This window comes from Onychomys torridus, chromosome 6 (assembly GCF_903995425.1).
Source record: "Onychomys torridus chromosome 6, mOncTor1.1, whole genome shotgun sequence".
NCBI classification, from domain to species: Eukaryota; Metazoa; Chordata; class Mammalia; order Rodentia; family Cricetidae; genus Onychomys; species Onychomys torridus.
In genome coordinates this window covers 79,496,393-79,518,545 of record NC_050448.1, presented here as the reverse complement: position 1 = coordinate 79,518,545, position 22,153 = coordinate 79,496,393, and the positions used below count along the sequence as shown (strand labels likewise).

General features: G+C 37.9%; 1 protein-coding gene across 4 annotated transcripts in view; it reads right to left on the bottom strand.

The window, feature by feature from the left end:
• The window catches only part of St7l (suppression of tumorigenicity 7 like), an 81,087-nt gene that overhangs the window by 37,575 nt on the left and 21,359 nt on the right, over positions 1-22,153 (bottom strand). For all 4 annotated transcript variants that reach the window (XM_036189606.1, XM_036189609.1, XM_036189608.1 and 1 more), the window contains exons 7-11: positions 17,810-17,964; positions 15,688-15,785; positions 15,140-15,254; positions 11,063-11,135; positions 9,597-9,699 (exon numbers count right to left, since the gene is read on the bottom strand). In XM_036189606.1, coding sequence (XP_036045499.1) covers positions 9,597-9,699; positions 11,063-11,135; positions 15,140-15,254; positions 15,688-15,785; positions 17,810-17,964 — 544 coding nt within the window. The remainder of the gene's footprint in view (positions 1-9,596; positions 9,700-11,062; positions 11,136-15,139; positions 15,255-15,687; positions 15,786-17,809; positions 17,965-22,153) is intronic.

Sequence of the window (22,153 nt, the reverse complement as noted above, 5' to 3'; positions counted from 1 at the left end):
TAGTGTTTGCCATGAGAAAAATCCATTGTTTTCCCCTACCTCAGACCATCAGAAGCTCTTGCACTGTTTATTGAGGGAGTTATACAGCTGTATCTTACCTAACAAAGAGGCTCAGAAGGCTCTTTAACATTTATACTTCACTCAGAAAACCCACTTGGGGGTTTATATTTCATGGGTGAACATATATGTGATTATGAGATTCATAATGACTTGAGGCATATTAATTAAGAGTATAAATGGCTTCCTGTAATAATAATTCATGTTCATTCTTTTTTTTTTTTTTTTTTTTTTACAGTGTTTCTCTGTGTATCCCTGGCTGTCCTAGAACTTACTCTGTAGATCAGGCTGACCTTGAACTCAAAGATTTGCCTGCCTCTGCCTCCCAAGTGCTGGGATTAAAGGTATGCATCAACACTGCCCAGCTTCATTCTTTTTTGTTTGTTTGTTTAAGACAGGGTATCTTACCTCATAATGTAGGCTGGCCTCAATCTCATGAATCTCCAGCCTTTGTTTCTTCCTGAGTGCTGAGATAACAGATGTGCAAGGCAAGACAAATATAATACTTTCTACAATAATAATTTTTTTAAAAAGAAGTAGAAACCTGGTCTGTTGGCTCAGGCCTGTAATCCCAGCACTTGGGAGGGTGAGGAAGGAGAACTACTTTTAGTTCAAGGCCAGCCTCGGCTACAAGATTTGTTCTAGGACAGCCTGGGCTTCATATAAAACCCTGTCTCTGAAACATAAAACACAACAATAAAAAGAAAATCTGGGCTGGGAAGAGAGAATTTTCTCAGAACAGCTAAAAACCAAACCAAATCAACCCCAAATGTCCCAAAACAAGAAAAAAATGTACAAAGAACACGAATGGATAGCTCTTTAAAGATGATACACAAATAAGCATATTAAAAGCTACTCAAATCAATGGGTACTGGTGAAATGGAAATTAAAACCATAAGGTACTGTTTCACATCCACTTGGGATAACTATAATAAAAAGGTGGACAATAACATTTATAAGCATGCATGGAAAGAACAAAAACCTTCAAACATTGCTGATAAGACAGTATGGTCATTTCAGAAAAATAATTTATCACAAAATTAAAGTACAGAACCACTATACAAGCTATCAGTTCCACTAAAGAGAAGGGAAAAGGTGTTCACACAAACATTTGTACATGTTCACAGCAGTACTGTTCATAGTAACAAAAATGCAGAGCCAACTTTAATGCCCACTGAAGACAGATAACCAAGGTGTTATCATCCCTAAAAAGAACCGAAGTACCAAGACAGTATCCTAGGTAAAAGAAGTCAAGCATGGACAAGTCTACATGAAAAGTCCTGAACAAGTAAATTCACAGAGACAGAGAGTAGAATAGTGGGTGACAGGGATGGTAAAAGGAATGAATGGGAAGAGTCCATTCATAGTACAGTGCTCCACTCTGAAATGATGAATACGCTCTACAATTAGATAGCAGTATTGCTTTTATAGTCGTGTGAATATATCAGAAACTACTGGGTTCTAAACTGTAAAGAAGTGCATTATACGAATTATCTCAATGAAAAGAATGAAACTATTTTATGGATGGAAAATAAAGGATATGAGGTAGGGGTAGAGAGATGGCTCGGTGGTTAAGACAACAGACTTCTCTTCCATAGGACCAGGATTCAATTCCTACCACCTACATGGCTGCTCACAGCAGTCTTCAAGTACAGTTTAGGGGATCCAACACTCTCTTCTGGCCTCTACAGGTACCAGACATGCACATGGTACACAGACATATGTACAAGCAAAACACCCATACACACAAAAATAAATAACAAAGAATATGAAACAATAAAAATGAATAAAACAGGATGGTGTGGAATATTTAAAATATATGAAATAATTTCTACTACAAATAAAAACACTTGGCTATTTTTTTTTTGTGGAGCTGAGGATTGAACCCAGCACTCTACCACTGAGCTAAATCCCCAACCCAGCTATTCTTATAGTAGCTAAAAGATACAGAATATTTTTCTTTTTTAGTGACTTGAAAAAACATTTTGTTGAACCAAAGCCATAGTCAGGTTATGAAGAACAAGTCAAAAAAATCATGAAAACATCCTATTTCACTATAGTACTATATCAGTTATCATATAGTAAAATTCACCCAGTAGAAAAAAAATCTATATAAACAATCAATATTAATGAACTACTCCAAAGCAAATTCATAGCCTGAAAAGATTTATATCATCTTTCTGTCACACTTCTAATAGCTTCCAGCTTTAACAAATTGCACAGCTCTAGACCTACAGCCATTTTGTTATGTGGAAAGTTGCCAGAAAATATTTCCTGCTTAAATACTTTTTTTTTTCTTTTTTTTTCTTTTTTTTTTTTGTTTTTTTTGAGACAAGAGTTTCCCTGTGTTAGTTTTGGTGGCTGTCCTGGATCTCGCTCTGTAGAACAGGCTGGCCTCAAACTCACAGAGATCTTCCTGGCTCTGCTTCCCTAGTGCTGGGTGGGATTAAAGGCGTGCACTATGGGCTCCGCTTAAATACTTTTATCCTCTGTCATTTTGCTGCTAAGATGCATACAGCTGTTTAATAAAATTTGCATAATAAATTTATAACAAAGGAAAATTTTAAAGTACATATTTATTAAAATGATACTCTTTAAATTTGCAGAATAAATTTATAACAAAAGAAAATGTAAAAGTATGTATTTATTGAAATGATACTCTTCAATTGGTTAAATAAGTTATTACAACCCACAAGTTTGAGGGAAAAATCCCCTAAAGCCCTTTATGTTTGCTTGCTTCTAGCTGAGAGTCAGGGACAGAGCCCAGAACAAGAGAAAGAGCTGTGCATACTTCATTACTTATAAAACCTGGCAAAAACAGCCACAAATTCCACAGCTCTTCCAGTTCATATGACATCAATATTATTTAAATGGGATATTCTCAAGTTGTTAGAGCTTAAAGTTCCTCTAGAAAATCTTAATAATTGTTACCCTGCTGCACTTGACTTAAACCATCTGACCACAAACAACAAAGTTACAGACAAGCACACAGAGCTATGTATTATGACAGAGCTGAGTTGTCAACTGCTCTGATATTTGGTTTAGGGACAACTAACTAATTTCTACCTATAAATTAAAAAATTAAAGTTAAAAATATATAAAACAGTCCGAGAAAAGGTATGTTTTACACATGGCAAAAATTCATCGTGAGATATAACCAAAGGCAAAACAGGAGGAGAGGAGATAATCCCAAGAATTGACAAATGTCATTACATCAAGTCAAGATGCTTCTGAACAGCAAGGGAAACAATCTCAGGAGTAAAGGCAGCCTATGCAATAGGAAAAATGTTTGCTAACCACAGGTCAGACAAGCAATTATATCCAGGATATAGAAAGAACGGCAAAAATTAAATCCCCAAAACCCCACAAATCACCCTATCAATAAATGGGCTACTCAAAATATAATTGTGAATTAAATAACATATAGTCTCTAGTTGGCTACATATTAAATAAAGTGGAATTTAATAAAACAAATAGACTAATGAACTAAGTAGAAAGTTTTCAAGGAAGAAACACAAATGAACAACAAACATTTTAAAGAGTATTCAAGCCTGGCAGTGGTGGCACATGCCTTTAATCCTAGCACTAGGGAGGCAGAGGCAGGCGGATTTCTGTGAGTTCAAGGCTAGCCTGGTCTACAGAGTGAAATCCTGTTTTGAAAAGCAAAAAAAAAAAAAAAAAAAAAAAGAAAGAAAAGAAGAAAAGAAAAGAAAGAAGGAAGGAAGAAAGAGAAAGAAAGAAAGAAAGAAAGAAAGAAAGAAAGAAAGAAAGAAAGAAAGAAAGAAAGAAAGAGTATTCAATACTCTTAGTCAGCAGGGAAACACAAATTAAATCTGCTTTGAGATTCCACCTCACCCCATTAAGAAGATCTATGACAGAAAACGCTGGTGATAGCCGGGCGTCGGTGGTGGTGGTGGTGGTGGTGCATGCCTTTAATCCCAGCACTCAGGAGGCAGAGGCAGGCAGATCTCTGTGAGTTCGAGGCCAGCCTGGTCTACAAAGCCAGTTCCAGGAAAAGCGCAAAGCTACACAGAGAACCCCTGTCTCGAAGAAAAAGAAAAAGAAAGCGCTGGTAAGACTGTGAAGGAAGAGGAACTTCCCTTCTAGACTGCTGGTGGGATTATCCACATAACCAGCTACTATGGAGATCAGTGTAGGGGTTCCTCAAAACCTAAAAATACAACTACCATCTGACCCAGATGTTCTGTTCTTAGTCACCCAAATGACACTAAGCCAACAACAGAGATACTTGCAAATTCACTGCACTGTTTATAACAGCCAGGAAAGAGAAGCAGCCTAGATATTTATCAACATATAGACAATAAAGAAGGCAGCACATATACACAATGGAATTTATGCAGATGTAAAAAAAAAAAGAAATTGTGGCATGTGAAGAAAAATGGTGTAACCAGCTATCATGTTAAATAAAATAATCCAGATTCAAAAAGACAAATACCACATTTACCCTCAACTGTGGAACTAAGTTTAAAATTTGATATACAAGTCTGGGAAGACATCTCAGGTAGTAAAGTACTTGCCCTGTAAGTATGAGGACCTATATATGAGCCCCAGAGTGCATGTAAAATAAAATGTCAGGGTGCTAGTGGAGTTCTTTTTATCTCAGTGCTGGGAAGGTGGAGACAGGCAGCCCCTTGGAGTTTGCCAAGCAGCCATACTAACCTGCTTGGTAAGCTTCCAGCCAGTGAGAGCTCCTGTCTCAAGAACAAGATGAATGGTTCCTGAGGAGCACCGCCAGAAGCTGTCCTCTGGACGCCACAGGAACACACACGTGCACATGGACTTGTACTCCCCACCCTAGACATGTACCCATACACAAAACTGTGTGTGTGCATGTACTATATACATGTGCGTTTAGATCATGAAATCATAAAGGGGTTCATAAGAGGGGAAGAAGAGATCTTAAGGGAGGTGGGAAACAGAGGAAGTAATAGAATATATAATGGGAAATAGATAATAAAGAAAATGTTCCTGAGGGGAGATTGTATTGGGGAGGACAGTGAGGGAAGGAAGAAAAATGAGAACAAAAATAATGACATAGGTACATGAAAATGCCATGATAGACTCCTTATGTTGTAATTAAACCTAAATTAACGTTTAGAAAAACCACCTTTGTAAGTGTACAGGTTGAAGTTTTTCATAACTTTATATACACCTGCAACTTTAACCACAGAATGTTCCCTCCTGCTTAATTTAAGTCAGTCCTTACCCCATCCTCAACCTATGGGCCGAATGACCTGCTTTTTGTGTCTATAATTTTAGCTCATTTATTTATTTTAGAAATTTCACATAGTCAAGTCTTTGTCACAGGCTTTTTCCACGTGGCCTGAAGTAGTGAAGGTCTGTCCATTCTGCCGCATTGCCACAGAGCATGCATCAGTGCAATCCCTACCAATTAACTGTGTCAAGTTGTTGCCTCTTGTGAATAATGCACACAAAAACTTTGCACATGTTTTCATTGTTCTTGACTAGATACTTGGGAACAGATCTGATGGTTCTCACAGTAAAAAAAAAAAAAAAAAAAAGAAACAACTGCATTTAACTGCACACTGTTTCCAAAAGAAGTGTCATTTCACACGCCCAGAAGCAACATATGTGGTTCTTCACACTTGTCAGCATCAGTGAGGAAACCCCTAGTGAGATGAGGTGCCAGGCTGCTGTTTATGTTTGGAGTTCTGATCAGCTTCGTTGCTTATCAACTGCTCACAAAGCTTTCCTGACATAACTTCCCATTGTTCACCCATATTTAATGGGACAATTCATTAGTTTAAAGACCGTCTATTATCTTCCACTGGTCTACATTTCTGTATGTATGCCAACAAATATTAATTACTAAAGCTTTAAAATGTACTCAGCCTTGGTATGGTAAATTCTCCAATCTTACTCTTATTTCTCAAAGGTTTTTGGCTATACTAAGTCTTTTGCATATCTGTTTCAATTTCTGTAAAACAAAAACAAAAACAAAAACAAAAACAAAAACAAAAACCTGGTCAGATCTTGAAAAGAATTTTATCAAATGTATAGACAGATAAGGGTCAAATTGTGATTGTAACGATATTTAGTCTTCCAGTCAATTCATACCATATGTGTGTGTGTGTGTGTGTATGAATTAAGTCTTTGTTGGCTTCTCTCAGGGGAAAAAAAGTGCATCCTTTTAGGTATCCATGTATTTTCAAGAGCAGACTCAATTTGGGTGTTAATGTATTATGCATTCAACAATTTACATTTATAATTAGGGCAATGCCTGGCATTGCTAATACCCACATGGCCCCAATAGTTTTGAAAACAAATACACATTACTAATTACTACTACTGTGAATATATTTTGCATGAAATGGTTTTAGAAACAGAAAAGTCCCCAACCATTAGGAACAGACAATCTATATTCTGCTATTTTGAATGAAAATAAAAAATTTTAGACATCTTTTTTTTGTTTTGTTTTGTTTTGGTTTTTTGTTTGTTTATTTTGCCAGAGCTGAGGACCGAACCCAGGGCCTTGTGTTTGCTAGGTAAGCGCTCTACCACTGAGCTAAATCCCCAACCCCATTTGTTTTGTTTTTTGAGACAGGATATTTTCTGAAAGAATATATATTATCTAAAGTTTCAACCTAATTTTATAACCTTCCAAACAAAGTATCTGGTGTGTAGAAAAAAAAAATTAATTATAAAAGGAACCATGATGTACCAGGAAAAAAAAACCAACAATAACAACAACAACAACAAAAAAAACCCTGTAAGTTGGACATGGGAGCATACACTGTAATCACAGCACTTGGGAGGTGGAGGCAGGAGGATTAGTTCAAAATCATCCTCAGCTAAATAATGAGTTTGAAGCCAACTTAGGCTACAATGAGGCTCTGTTACCAAAATAATAGTATTTTCAATTATACAGTATTTAACAATTGTAATTATTAAACTAATGGAAGGAAATTCATAGTTCATAGCTTCTTAAAAAGAAAACTACAGATCAGATGGCTTTATCAGAAAGATCTAATTGTTTGAAACAGAAATGATTATAATTTCATATAAATGATTCCACAGAATAAAAACTAAGAGTCTATGCAGAATGCCCAGCCCTAAATGGGACATGATATCCCATCTCTTCCGCTCAAGGCTCAGGGATCATCACAAGAGAGGAAGTGGACAGACAGTGTGAGCCAGAGGTGATGATGACTACAGCAAAGTGATGTATTCCAAACACCACAGGGCAATTACACACAGGAAGTCAGCACCTGTGCAAAAGACAAATCTCAGCATGCAATGGGTAGGAAGTCATGAAGTCCTACCTCTAGCTAGGAGCTATTGGCAACCAATGGCTGCTGGGGGAGGGAAGAAGGAGTGAGTTTTAAGGATGTAGCCCTGAAGAGGCTACTCATGTTCTAGTAGATGGCCCTACATCCGGGTACATACTGGCAGCACTAAGTGGACTCTATGGTTTAAAAAATAACAAATAAGAACCCCGTGAAATTAGGAGTGAACAAAGATGTGAGGAATAGGAGAACTGGAGTAGAAAGAATGGAGGGGGACCTGATCTTAATTCATTTGTAACACCAGCAATAAACGAAAACTACAGAATAAGTATGTAAAGAAAGGAGGAAGCAAGCATAACTAATGTCAAAACAGTCGTTACTCTGGGAGGGAGGAGCTGTGTTTGGGAAGGGGCAGTCAGGTGGGCATCAAGGGGCTGGTACCCCACTTTTTACCTGACAGGCGACTTCTGGTACTTGCTGGATGTTAAACCATTACAATGCATGTTTCTGTTTATATTCTTTACTGTATTATATTATAGTTTGTAAAAAAAAATTTAAATTCATGGAACCACTGTCACTTAATGAGAAAATTATATGTCTGTAAACTATTATTCTTAGATTTCAGCAGTGGGTGTTGTTTTCTCCCTCTCACGCATTCTTGGGAACAAATCCAGATGGGAAAACACTACTCCTCAGCCCCAATGTTAGTCAATCTTTTCTTTGCTTTTTCTTTCTCTCTTTCTCTCTTTCTCTCTCTCCCTCCCTCCCTCCCTCCCTCCCTCCCTCCCTCCCTCTCTTCTCTCTCTCTCTCTCTCTCTCTCTCTCTCTCTCTCTCTCTCTCTCTCTCTCTCTTTGAGACAGGGTCTCAATATGTAGCCCTCAAATTCTTAATCCTCCTGCCTCAGCCTCTGCAGTACCAGAATTACAGGCATGTTCTACTAAGTCCAAGTCATTAACTTACTTTATGATAGCTTTATTTATTCTAAAAGGCTTCTAACTTCTTGAAGATTTTCTTTTCGAGGTTAACGTTTTTTTTGTGACATCATTTATTGTGTCTGTGTACGACTAATCATATGTGACACATATGTATGTTGAGATCAGAGGCATCTTACAGGAGTTATTTCTCTTCTTTTACTATGTGGGTTCTTGGAATGCACTCAGTCATCAGGCTTAGCAGCAGATGACTTTATATGTCGGTCATCTTGCAGGCCCTTGGTTTAATGTCTTTACTATCTACTACCCTACAATTTTCATTAACACTTCTACACTGAATCATTGCTATAATTTTATACAGTAGTAAGGGAATCTTTTCCTCAATAGTCTGTAGTTCCTAACATGGAAAATAGTTTGTAAAACCCAAATTTTAATCTTGGGTTTCAATGTTTCAATATTTGGAAACTATTACATATATTAGCTAATAATTTGTATAAATGTAAGATGTACAATATTAAGACAAATGGACAGGCCAATTAATCTGAGTCTCAATAGATATCAACTTAGCAGTTTCTCTAGCTGTTGTAGCATATTATTAGTTAATTTCCTGGATTTCAGTTTTTGTCTACTCAGTTCTAGTTCAAAACCCAGCTATGCATTTAGGAAAGCCTTTTACAATCCAGGGAAACTGATTCTGTGATCTGAAATATAAATGATCTTCTATAGCAATCAAGTCATTTAATTGTTTCTTCTCTCTAACTATAATACAGACCAATTAAGGAGGGCTGGACTGCAGCCCAATGATAAGGGCTTGCCTAGCACATGCAAGGCACAGCATTTATCACCAACAATGAGGAAAAGGGAGTTAAGTAAACACAATTCAGGTTTTATTCTGCCAGCAATTACAAAGCCCACAGGGAACTAATTGCTTCTAAGCAGGTTTCTTTTTAAATTTTCTTTTTAAAACAGGGACTGATGTATTCTAGGCTGGCCTCAAACTCACTGTATAGTAGAGAGAGAATGGCCTTGAATTTCTGACCCTTTTGCCTCTACATTTTAAATGCTAGGATTACAAGCATGACCCACCATGCCTGGTTTTTGCAACACTATAGATTAAAGCCAGGGCTTCACGTATGCAACATGAGCATTACTAGCAGAACGACATCCCTGCCCTAACTATTTCTAAATGCCTTACTAATATCCCTTTCAAGACGAATGGTAAATAGAGCAGACTAAAACAATCATGACCTAATGTAGGACAAACCATGCACTTTGGTCTGTTCTCACACATTTGTTACATTTAAATAAAAGCAGTATTTTTGTCATAAAATGTCTTACTTTTGGAACATGGGGATTAAATTCCACAGCTCTATGAATTGCTTCCACAGCATTAATTTCTGCTGTGCTTAACCCTCTTCTGGAGGCTGTTTCTGGAGAGAATCTGTAAAGAAAACCACAGAATGAAGAAATGACCGAACCACATGTACAAAGTCTACTGGGAACTATATACATGGATTCAGATTACAATATAGTCCTCAAATCAAAGCTGTTTTTGGCAATGGCCAAAGACAAAACCAGATAACCAATAAAAATGAAAGTAAAACCTCTGGCTCAACATGTGCCCAAGGCGACAGAGGGAATGAAATCCGCAGCTTGAGTGCAGAGAGCCTTTGGAGAGGAGCCACTGAGCTCTCCGAGAAGGGTGACTGCAGGAAGAACTGCCACTGCAGACTCAGAAAACCTTAGCACACAATACAGATTCTATAAACGTTTTAGGTGACAAGAAACAAACTAAATATTTTATTCTAATTTATATCAAGATATAAGAATCTAAGGTGAAAAAAATGATCACCATATGGCTGGTTTCTGGCTCTCTATTTATTTATTTATTTATTTATTTGTTTGCTTGTTTGTTCATTCATTCATTTATCTATTTATTTATTTATTTAAATAGGATCTCATCACTGGACCTGGCCAGATTCTGAATATCTCAACTGCCAAATAAAGAGAATTGACTAAGGAGAGCCAAAAGTGTAAGGAAGAGACAGTAACTTCAATGGAAGGGAAAGATGAAACCAGTTTGTCTACATGCACCTTACTGTTACCAGCATCACTGTTACCACATTAAATGTGTATATATATATTTTTTTTTTTCTGAGACATATATACCCCAGGATGGCCTTTAGCTTGTTATGTAGTCAAGGCTAGCTTTGAACTCTGTTCCTCCTCCCAAATGCTGGTATTACAGATATAAGCTTCACACTCAGTTCTCTGCAGGCTCTTTCTTGAAATTGCTATAGTCATTTGACACCTATCACCTCACACAAACACCTATATTATGATTTTCTTTTTTATAATTTTATTTTCATTTTTATTTTTATCTGCATTGTGTTTGCCTGAATGTGTGTCTGTGTTCCGGGTCCCCTGGAACTGGAGTTACAGACAGTTGTGAGCGCCATATGCATGCTGGCAAATGAACCTGGGTCCTCTGAAGAGCAGCCAGTGCTCTTAACTGCTGAGCCATCTCTCCAGGCCTCCCCTGCATACTATTCTCAAAGTAACAACTTTCCCAGCCACAACTACTGTGTGGTAGAGTTTGAATCTAAGTCCCAGCTTACTTAACTCTAAACAGCTCTGTCTGTCATCAAACCACATACAAGGAGAAGCCTCAGCCACAGAAGAGCAAGGGTTATTCAGGAGGAAAGAGAAAGGAGAAAGAGCGTTGTTAAAAGTTAGTAGAGGACAAAAACCTTATTCAATGTTCAGCAGTCTTTCCAAATTATTGTGGTTTTATAAGTACTTACTTATCTGAAACAGTCCTTGTTTTCAAGAGTGCTGCTGTGTAGCAGATGGCTGCTGACTTTGGGAGGCTTATATCTGTAACAATAATTGTCAATTTAGGTAAGGATTAAAAATTATAACTCATAGTACAAATTCATCAGTTGTAATACAATGGTATAGGCACCTGGACACATTGTTGGAAGGTCTATCTTTGAGTCTAGATTTTACTATTTACTAGTGGCATATCCCTGGGCTAGAAGCAACTTTATTGTTCTCTTTTCTTTTTTCTCTCCTTTTTCTTTTTTTCTTTTTTGTTTTTTTGAGACAGGGTAGCCCTGGCTGTCCTGGAACTCTTTTTGTAGACCAAGCCTGCCTCTGCCTCCTGGGTGCATCACCACCGCCCAGCTTTGGTCTCTTTCATACTTCTAGCAGAGATTAAACTATGTTGATAAAAGTGCTCTGTATGATGGCAACAGGTATTCTACAAATGTCTACAATAATCTGTTTACAATAAAACTAGTCAGAGGAAATCCACAGTATAATTAAAAGTATGTAAAAAACTAAGATTAGAAAAAAATTAAAATATTTAACTGCTCTTATATCTGTATTGATTTTTAACCTTTTCCACAAGTTTTTGACTTATCTACATTTTCTTAAAGGACCACATTTCATAGAGTATGAAGTTTATTTGAGATCATGAACAAATCCTTTTTCAGAAGGATGCCTAAAATAGTGGAGAAGAGAGTGAGGCACTCTCATGATGTCCTCAGTTCCAGACTTACATAGAGAATGGAGATCTCAGGGAGAAAGCCAGTTTCTGACGACTTCAGTCTGGACAGTGACATACACAGAGACACGTGAACACCAAAACCACTGAAGCATACCAAATGACATAGGTTCTATTCACTTTAGTGGGTTTTACTTTATTCTAAACAAATAAGGTCCCCTTCTGACTTTTGATATTCAGTTCCTAAGCTTACACAGCACAAATATCAAAATAGGCCATGCATCCAGTAAGTTACATACGGAAGGGACTTCGCACAAATTTTCCTATGAGCCTAAACTATTGCAAAGATCTGCCCCCAAATTCCAGATGTTTAAAAGAATATATATATATATCATACTTCAACTTTTCCAAATTATGGGGATTCCTAAACAATGGGTAGGGCCCTCTGACAGGACAAATGTGAGTGACTTTACATGTTCTGTTATAATGAAAGACATGAGTAGAAACATGAGGGCTAGGAAGTTTGCAGCATGGACTTGATTTATCAACTGTATATTAAAAGGAAAGGAGTCTAAAATCAGAATAAATAATGACAGAAAACCTCAGAAGAGCCGAGGCAGGTTTATTAAAGTAAAATTATTTTTATAAACTTATGAAGCCCTTAAGAAATGTATGCATATTTAAAAAATATCCTAGCCAGGCGGTGGTGGTGCACGCCTTTGATCCCAGTACTTGGGAGCCAGAGGCAGGAAGATCTCTGAGTTCGAGGCCAGCCTGATCTACAGAGCGAGATCCAGGACAGACACCAAAACTACACAGAGAAACTCTGTCTGGAAAAAACTAAAAACTAAAAAAAAAAATAAAAAATATCCTAGCAAACAACCTAGATGCCCGTCAACTGAAGAATGGATTAAAAAAAAAAAATGTGGTACATATACACAATGGAGTACTCAGCAAAGAAAAACAATGACAGCATGAGGTATGCAAGCAAATGGATGGAACTAGAAAATACCATCCTGAGTGAGGTAACCCAGACTCAGAAGGACAAATATGGTATGTACTCACTCATAAGTGGATACTAGATAAAGCAAAGGACAATCAGATTGTACAGATCCAGGGAGGCTACCTAGCAGGCGGAACCTAGGGTGGCTGTGGCTTATAATACGTTTTGGTTTTGCCCAATCACTGGGCATGCTTTAGTGAAACATTTCACTATTAGGATAAGAATTTGTACTGTATCAAGCTGATGAAAGGATATGCTGGCTGTACTTTCAGGAGGGGAAGCTAAAATCTTCTTAGATTATGGATTAGCCTACAGAAAAAAGTCTGCTGTAAATCCAACAGTGAAGGGGAAGATGAATAGGAATCTCACTTACACAACTTAAGTAAAACACAGCTCTGAACAGATGAAGATAGGCCTCTTCTGTATCCCAGAATCTAATCAATATTTATATGTATAATTCAGCTATTATTTGGCTTAAAAGGGCTATCGGGAAATGTTATCGTTTTTAGTATTTTCTACAGGGAAAATATTTTCCAGTTTCAAATAACTCTGGACTTTGGAATTATAACTTGTTTTTATGTTAAAAAAAAACAAAAAAAACCAGAACCCGAGGCAAAAGGTAGATAAAGAGAAACTGTTGTGGAATTTTAGCTGAAGATGTGTTACATTTGTTTATGCTTTGAAACATTTGTTTACTGATGAAAAGATGTATTGCATTCTTTTATGCTGCATTTTTTTTTTAGCTCTGTGAACCTGTGTTACTTTGCCTGTCTAAAACACCTGATGGTTTAGTAAAGAGCTGAATAGTAAATATATACATATTTATATACATATACATATACATATACATATACATATACACACACACACACACACACACACACATATATATATATATATATATATATATATATATATATATATATATATATATCTCCTAGCAGGGCATGGTGACATACACCTTTAATCTCAGGACTTGGGAGACAGAGGCAGAGGCAGGAGGATCTAAGAGGGAGACAAAGTAAGCTGATGTCTTACTTTGAAGGAGAAAGTCTGTGCTTTTGTGTTTTGTTTCTTTGAGACAAGGTTTCTTTGTGTGGCCCTGGTGGTTCTGTAGCCCAGGCTGGCCTCTCAGAGATTTACCTGCCTCTGCCTTCTGAGCACTGAGATTAAAGGCATGTGCTACCACCACCACAAGGTAAAAGCCTGTATTTTTAACATTTTCCCAACTCCATTTGTAGTCAACTGTTATTGTTATAATAATACAAATAGCTAATATACTTGGAATTATTAGTTCTTATAAAATGACTAGTAAACTAGAAATGAAATGGTTGAGTTATCTGGTTTAGGTTTGCCACTCACTCACTGGATCATATTACCCAATAGCTAACCGTCTTGGGCTCCAGTTTCCTAATTTAGTGCCTGAAAAGAGTGAAAACACTTGTCCTGCCACTTCATGTTTATTATATGGATGCAGTGAATTATGTAAATTACCTTCTGTAACTGTCATTCTGACTTATAAAGATTATTATGCAACTTCTATTGGTATTCCTTATGTGCGCAAATTCATGACGCTCCCTACTCTGTGCACGACGCTGTACTTCCCAGTTACTCTCCTCATGTGCTGTCCTCAGTGTAGCTCTGCCCAAGTCTCTGTGTGTTTCACTAAGCTGTGTGGCAGTATTTGCTCTGCCCAAGACCTTGGGCTATAAGGCCTGAAGGAGGTGGTGCTTCTGGCCTCTTGTATGTGACCTCTTCAAGGAAAGGGAGAGGCTCCTTTTCTCTGCTTCCTGCTTCCTGGTGTGATTGAACTAACTGCCAGGTGGATTCGCTCCTGGTCAGATCAGAAGACAACTTCAGCTGTCTACTCGGTTCTGTATTTCCTCAGTGAGTGTTTTTCCTCAATTTATCCTAATAAATTTCCCTAATACTTCTTAATCAGACTCCCGTGGATTTCTCACATTAAAGCCGTAAATGCCATATGGGTTAAATCCATGTTTTCATGTTCACCATTTTGTTCTAAGTGCCTCACACACATTTAGTTAATAAAGAATACATCCTCAGAGAGGAAAAGCTCCTTCTTATGACCTTCTGGTTCAGCTGGAGGGACTGATAAAGAAGATACTTCACAGCAGCTATACCTACACCTTAAAACTGACTGCTAAGACTGGAAAGAGGCAATCAGATAAACTCTAGAACAGGGCTGGTCTGATGATTACACACTCGAAAAGAGACTATAACCGTGCTATCTACTAATACACACACACACACACACACACACACACACACACACACACGCACGCACGCGCACACACACGCACACACGCACACACGCACACACGCACACATGCACACACACACAAAACTCACCATCATATTTTGCCAGGACTGCCTGAACATCTGCATAGGCCTGCAGTTCTAGAAGTGATTCTAAGAGGTTTTCATGGATGTTCAGCATGGTAAGAGGAGGAAATTCTTTCATCAACTGAATATTAAAAGGAAGGAAAAAAAGACTCAAATCAAAATAAATCATGTCAGGAAAACTCAGAGGAGCTGTTAAACTATAAATTATTTTGCTTTTTTTACGAATTTATGAAGACCCATTCCTTAAGAAATGTATGCACATTGAAAATATCCTTGTTGGGCATGGTGGTGCACACCTTTAATCCCAGCATTCAAGAGGCAGAGGCAGGTAGATTGCTGTGAGTTTGAGGCCAGCCTGATCTACAGAGTGAGTTCCAAGACAGCCAGAGCTACAAGATGAAACCCTGTCTCAAGGAAAAAAAAAAAAAATACATATATACATACTATCCTGTTATAGAAATGGGCAATTGAAAAACAGTGACTGCATTAAAATAATAGATTTTTTCTGTTTTGTGCACTACAGAAATAACGGCTGTGCTATCAAATGTACTTACATCTCTCATTATTTTCACTGCTTCTCTTATTCTTCCCAATTTTCTTGCACACATTGCCAATCTTCTTTTTATATATACAAGTACATTGGTATCTCGCCCTAGTTAGAAAAACAAGGAAATGACACAGCTATCACTTTGGTATTATAGCCTGATATTTCATTAAAATATTATCCAATAATTTTATTTGCTTATTCTGGAAGACCTATTAAAATTAAATTATATCAGAATGCATTATTATTAGTGAATATTAAATTTAGGTGATAAATAATAAATGTTCTCTATTCTTATGTGTGCTTTCTGTATTAAACACTTAAAATATATATTTAATTACTTTTTCCTCTAGTAGTAAGCAAGTTGAATGTAGTATATATATAGCTCATTTGGTTGATGAGTTTAATACTGACAAAAAACTAGTAGGTATTAATAGGAAGATATATTTATCAATCTCAAGTTTCTGCATAAACAGTATATACTTTTAGTATTATTTTGGCCCAAAGACCCTAAATGTCCTAACCAAAATTGCCATGAATAAATATAAACTTTTATTAAGTTATTAATTAATTAAAACTATTTCTAGAAAGTGCTAAGAGAAAATCTTTAACATGGGCTAGTGAGATGGCTCAGCAGGTAAAAGATACTTGTTTGCCAAGCTTGATGACCTGAATCTGATCCCTGGGACCCATATGGTAGAAGGAGAAAACTGACACACATACAGCTGTTTTCTGACTTCTAGGCACATATGTGTGCATGTACACACATACACATACAGATACATATACGTAAGTATAATTTTTTAAATTAAAAATTCTACAAGATAACTAGATTTGATATTATGCAAGGGCAAATAGCAAGAGGTTTTTATAGATGTAGTTTCGTTAGTTCCAGACTGCAAAATTAGCTCTTCCCATAGTTTTGTATAATAACATGCCTTAATGAAATATACTGTAAACACAAGTACTTAACTGAGAGAAAGCATTAGCCAAATTTTAATTTCCATAAACAAAAGATGTAGAACTTAGCTGCTAAGAGATAATGCCTCGTGTAAACACATTTCAATTTATTGCCCAGTATCTGCCAAAATCATGAAACTAAAACCCCCTGGCCACAAATCTCAGACAGAAATGGCAACAGTGCTGATTCTAACAGCTTGCTAAGTGTTGCAACCCTAACCAGAAGAGCTTCTCCAAAAGAAAGTGGTCCCTGTACCTCATCCTATCTCAAGCATGCTGGAAAAAAATCAACCAAAGAAAGAGCCAGTGTCACGTGAGACTGGAGTAAGGACTAAGTGCATCAGATGGTGTAAAAGGAGCAGTCCCGAAAAAGGATCCCAAATTCAGAGACAACCTGGACTGTGAGAGCAAGACCCTGCCTTAAAACAAGACAAACAGACAAACAAAAACAAGAGGAGGAAGGAATAAGGGAAGAAAAGAAGGAAACAGATCAAAGAGGAGGAGGGGAGGAACCACCCTTTGGCACCACATACAGATCCATAGACTGAGAGCAAACACAATGAGCTTGGGCTGGGTATGCAGCTCAGGATTAGATATTGCCAAGCATGTGGGAAGGAAGCCCTGGATATGATTCCCAGAAATGCAAAAAATGTGCCTCCTCCCATTGCTCTGAGGAAGAGTCAGGGTAAAGATAATATCTATTGTCTAGGGAGGATCTCAGTACTACCTGTCATCATAGAAGGTTCCCTTGAATTTTAAAAAGTGCTCTTGGTCTAGCGACACTTATAGGAAAGAAAATGCTCAGTCTCAAAACAACGTATTTCTCTTCAAGGTAACCAAAGCAGATGTGTTCCCTTCCACAAATGTTACGTATTTCTTTCTGTATTGTCAGCTTGTTAGAATTAATAGACCAGAAACATGAGTCTATTGGTTGTCTCATGAAAATCATCACATTTTTACATATTTTTTATTATTATTGTTTCATGCTTTAAACACAAAAGACACAAGTTCAGAAGTTAAGAGAATCTGGACCTGGTAGCACATGCCTATAATCCCAACTCAGGAGGGAAGATCAGTTCTGGGCCATCCTCATCTACATGGCAAATTTGAGGCTCACTTCAAGAAACCAAAAGGAAAAAAAAAGGAGTGATAGTCAGTTCAGATTTGCTTACTCAGTTGAGCTTCATGCTGAGGACTCTGGTGCTGGCACTGCTGTGACCTTCTATAAATGATCTCCCCCGCCCTGAGGGCCTGTTTAAACAACCTTTCCGCATCTACGATTGTTGTTGCTTCTTCTTCGGCCAGCAGAACGTAGGCAGTGGCACAGCTATAAAACAAGCAAGCAAGCAAGGCGTGTTAAGTACTATATGGTGAAGCTCACATTTCTCTCGGACAGGCCTCTTGCTAGGTCATGCTTCCTTCCTCCATACCTACACTTTCCATCTTTGAGAAAAACAAAACAAAACATCATTCAGTATTTTAACTCACTAGAGGCACACTAGTTTATATTCATTATGCCCAACCCCACAATGTTTCTTCCATTCTTTATTTTGTCTTTTCTATTTCTATCTCTGTTCTCTGACTCTGTGTTTTCTTTTGGAGGAAGGGGAGAAAAAGTAAGACACATAAACTGTTCTTTAAAAAAGTAGCCGTAGGACCACACCACTCACGCCTGCTCTAGGGCACTGCTTGCTCTGCAATGTCCAGATCACGTGGGCGATGGTGGGAGTACAGATCGAGAAGACTTCGTTGGCTAATCAGGGAGCTTCATATCTGAGCAGAAGCATATTCCTACACTAAGCCTTTTCTACAAACACTTTTTCTACAAGCCCAAGTGTTTTCTCTGCGTCTTCTCTCGGCTTATCCACCACAAATCTGCATTCCAGTCCCGCCTCTCATACACCTACGCTCAACCTACACACCCATGTTTACCCCAAGCTTCCTTTTCTTCGCCCTGCTAAAACACCAAGATTTTTGTTTGTATCTTTAAAGTCAACAGCTGGCCAATAAAATAAACTAATTCTTGGCTTTGGGCAAGAAAGAAAAACAAAGCTTCCCTTCCATGTATTTCTAGACAAGTACATTTAGTCTGAAGATGATGTCTTAGTTCTGCTTGTCCAAGCCTGCACAGTTCAACATTCAAGTCAGTAGCCACAAGTAGTCACTGAGCACTTGAAGGGTGCTTAATCTGAACTGACATGGCATGTTGGTGCACATCAGATTTTAAAGACTGAAAAAATGGAAAATACCTTATTGATAGGCTTTTAAAATATTGATCGCATGTGAAAACATTTTATATTTTGAATATAGATAATTCAGACATTCAAACTAACTTTTTTAACTTTTTAAATGTGGCTACTAGAAAATCTAAAAAGTTACATAATGGTTCACATGTTCCAATTCAACAGAGATTATTGGCAAAAAGTGCAAGGGCAGACATGAAATACAGTGACGGTGAGTAATTATCATCCACATCTATAATCCCAACACTTAGAACCCTGAGGCAGGAAGAGCTCAAGTTTGGGGACAGCTTTGACTACATAGGTGGACCTATGTACTCTGGGCACTATGATAAGACCCTGTCTACTACTAAAGAATAAAAGAAAAAGGTAGCTACCTTAATAAAGGTAAAGAAGGGCCTTTCAGATATAAAAATCAAATCATACTACTGAGATATTTTTCAAATAGCACTGTACGTTTATATATAATTTTACTAATCAACACATTTCTCCAATGTATTACATTGGACTTTGGTAAAACATTAGATATATTGCTGGTATCCTGCTTGCCATTCCAAAAACAATTTCAAATATTTGTTGTTGTTTGCAACAGAATCTTGCTGCACTGCCCAGGCTAGCCTTGAACTCTCATTTTCCTGACTCAGCTTCTCAAGTGTTGGTAATTACAAATGTACGTTACCATGCCCATCATCAAATATTTGTATTTAATGCTTTGTTTCAAACGATTTTAAATAACCAAGATAGAAATATTTTTATAGGTCTGGGGATATACAGTAGTGGTGGAGCACTTGCCTAGCATGCTTGAGGCCCTGGGTTCGATCCCAGCACTGGAAAACAAAACAAAACACCACTTGTATAAAGACTTTGATAAAATTGATGAAATAGAATCTAAATATAAACATAATTTTATTTTATTATTATTATAGTTTTGTGGTTCTGGGGATAAAACTCAGGAACTCACATGGTAGACAATGTCTACCATTAAGATACATCCCCAGCTCCTAACATAACTTTAAATTACAAGCCAGGTCTGGTGGCACAGGCCTGTAATCCCAGTTTCTCAGAAGGCTGAGGCAGGAGAGTCACAAGTTCAAGGACTATTTGGGCATATAGTAAGACTTTGTCTCAAAAAGTGGAAAAAGGGGGCTGGAAATGTAGCTCAAGGATAGAGCACTTGTCTGTCATGCGCAAGGCCCTGGGTTCTATCCCCACCACCACCACCACCACCATCACTACCACTAAATCACATTATAGCTTATAGTTTGTACTTCTTGGCAATTTTGCCTTACATTCTTGCATTAGATATGTTATTACAAGATGTTAGCCCTATGCATACCTAATTACTTCCTTTTGTCTTAAACTGTGGTTAAATTTACATGCCAGTATAAAATTTTATTTAATTTTATTTCATGTATTTCTTATTTATTTTGTGTGCCTATGTGTATACCACAGTACACATGTGTAAGTCAGAGGACAATCATGGGATTTGGTTCTCTCCTTCCAGCATGTAGGTCCTGGGGATCAAAGTCAAGTCATCGGCTTGGCTGCAGGTACCTTTACCAGCTGAGCCATCTTGCAGGCCCACCAGTATAAAACATTTTCAACTGCAGAATTCAGAAACTTTTACTACATTCTCAAGGTTGTGCAACCATGACATATACATATAGCATCTTTGTCGTCCCCCAAAAACATCATAACCATTCAGCACTTCCACGTCTCTCCTGCCTTCCCACCGACAGTCACACGTCATCTCTTTTGTTTTCTTTTTGGTTTTTCAAGACAGGGTTTCCCTGTGTAGCTTTGCCCTTTTCCTGGAACTCACTTTGTAGACCAGGCTGGCCTCGAACTCACAGAGATCCACCTGCCTCTGCCTCTTGAGTGCTGGGATTAAAGGCGTGCGCCATCACCGCCTGGCCCGGCCGCACATCATCTCTTTAATAGAGCACAGAGGTTTCACCTTAATAAGGCATAGTGTACCGACTTTTTCTTCTGTTGCTTATGCCTTTGCTGTTGTGTCTGTTAAACCACTGGGAAACATGAAGGCATAAGACTGTCCCTCCTCTCCTCTCCTCTCCTCTGCTCCTCTCCTTTACAGGGCAAAGTTGCAGGGCTTCAAGCACACTAGGCAAGAATTCTACCACTGGCCTACATCACTAACCCATTCCATGTTCTCTTATGGAGTTTAGTTATTTATTTTTTAAATTAATTTACATGCATATGTGGCATAAGGGTCCAACTTCCAGCTTGTAGATGTGACTGTCCAATTGTTTCAGCATCTTGTTAAAAATTTCTCCTCCTCCTCTTCCTCCTCTCCTTTTTTTTTCTTTTCTTTTTTTTTGGGGGGGGGGGCTTTTCTAGACAGGGTTTCTCTGTGTAGCTTTGTGCCTTTCCTGGATCTCACTCTGTAGACCAGACTGGCCTCGAACTCCCAAAGATCCGCCTGCCTCTGCCTCCCAAGTGCTGGGATTAAAGGTGTGCACCACCACTGCCAGGCTGGTTTTGGTTTTTTCAAGACAGGATTTCTCTGTGTAGCTGTCCTGAAACTCTCTCTGTAGACCAGGCTAGCCTCAAACTCACAGAGATCCATCTGCCTCTGCCTCCCAAGTGTGGGATTAAAGGCATGCTCCACGACAACTCAGCTTTAAAAACATCTTCTTTTTCTCCATGGAACAGCCTGAGCACCTCCATCAAAAAATCAACTGAAAGGCCATAAACATATGGACTACTTTCCAGGAAGCCATCAGTCTAGGCATCTAATCTTATGGTTTAATCATCTAGTTTTGTAGAATTTTAAAATTGGAAAATGTGAGTCTTCTAATGTGGTCCTAGGACTGTTTTTGGCTACTTAGAGTCTCTTGCAGCTCATACAAATGCTAAAACCAGCTTGTCAATTTCTGCAAAAATAGTAACTGCGATTTTAATTATTTTTAATTTTTCACATGTATGAGTGTTTTGCCTGCATGTATATGTATCAATGCATACAATGCCCATGGAGACCAGAAGAGGGTGCTGGATTCCCCCAGAAGTAGAAGTGGCTTTAGATGATTGTGAGCTGCCATGTGGGTGTTGGAGATCAAGCCAGGATCCTTTGGAAAGGCAGCCAGTGCTCTTAACCACTGACCTTCTCTCCAGCCCCAGTAGTTGTAATTTTAGTAGGGGCTATATTAAATCTGTAGACTGATACTGGCAAGTGCTAACATTTTAGTTAATGATATCTAATTTGTATCATACATGAACAGAAGATTCCTTTCCATTTGTTCAGTTTTGTTTTTGATT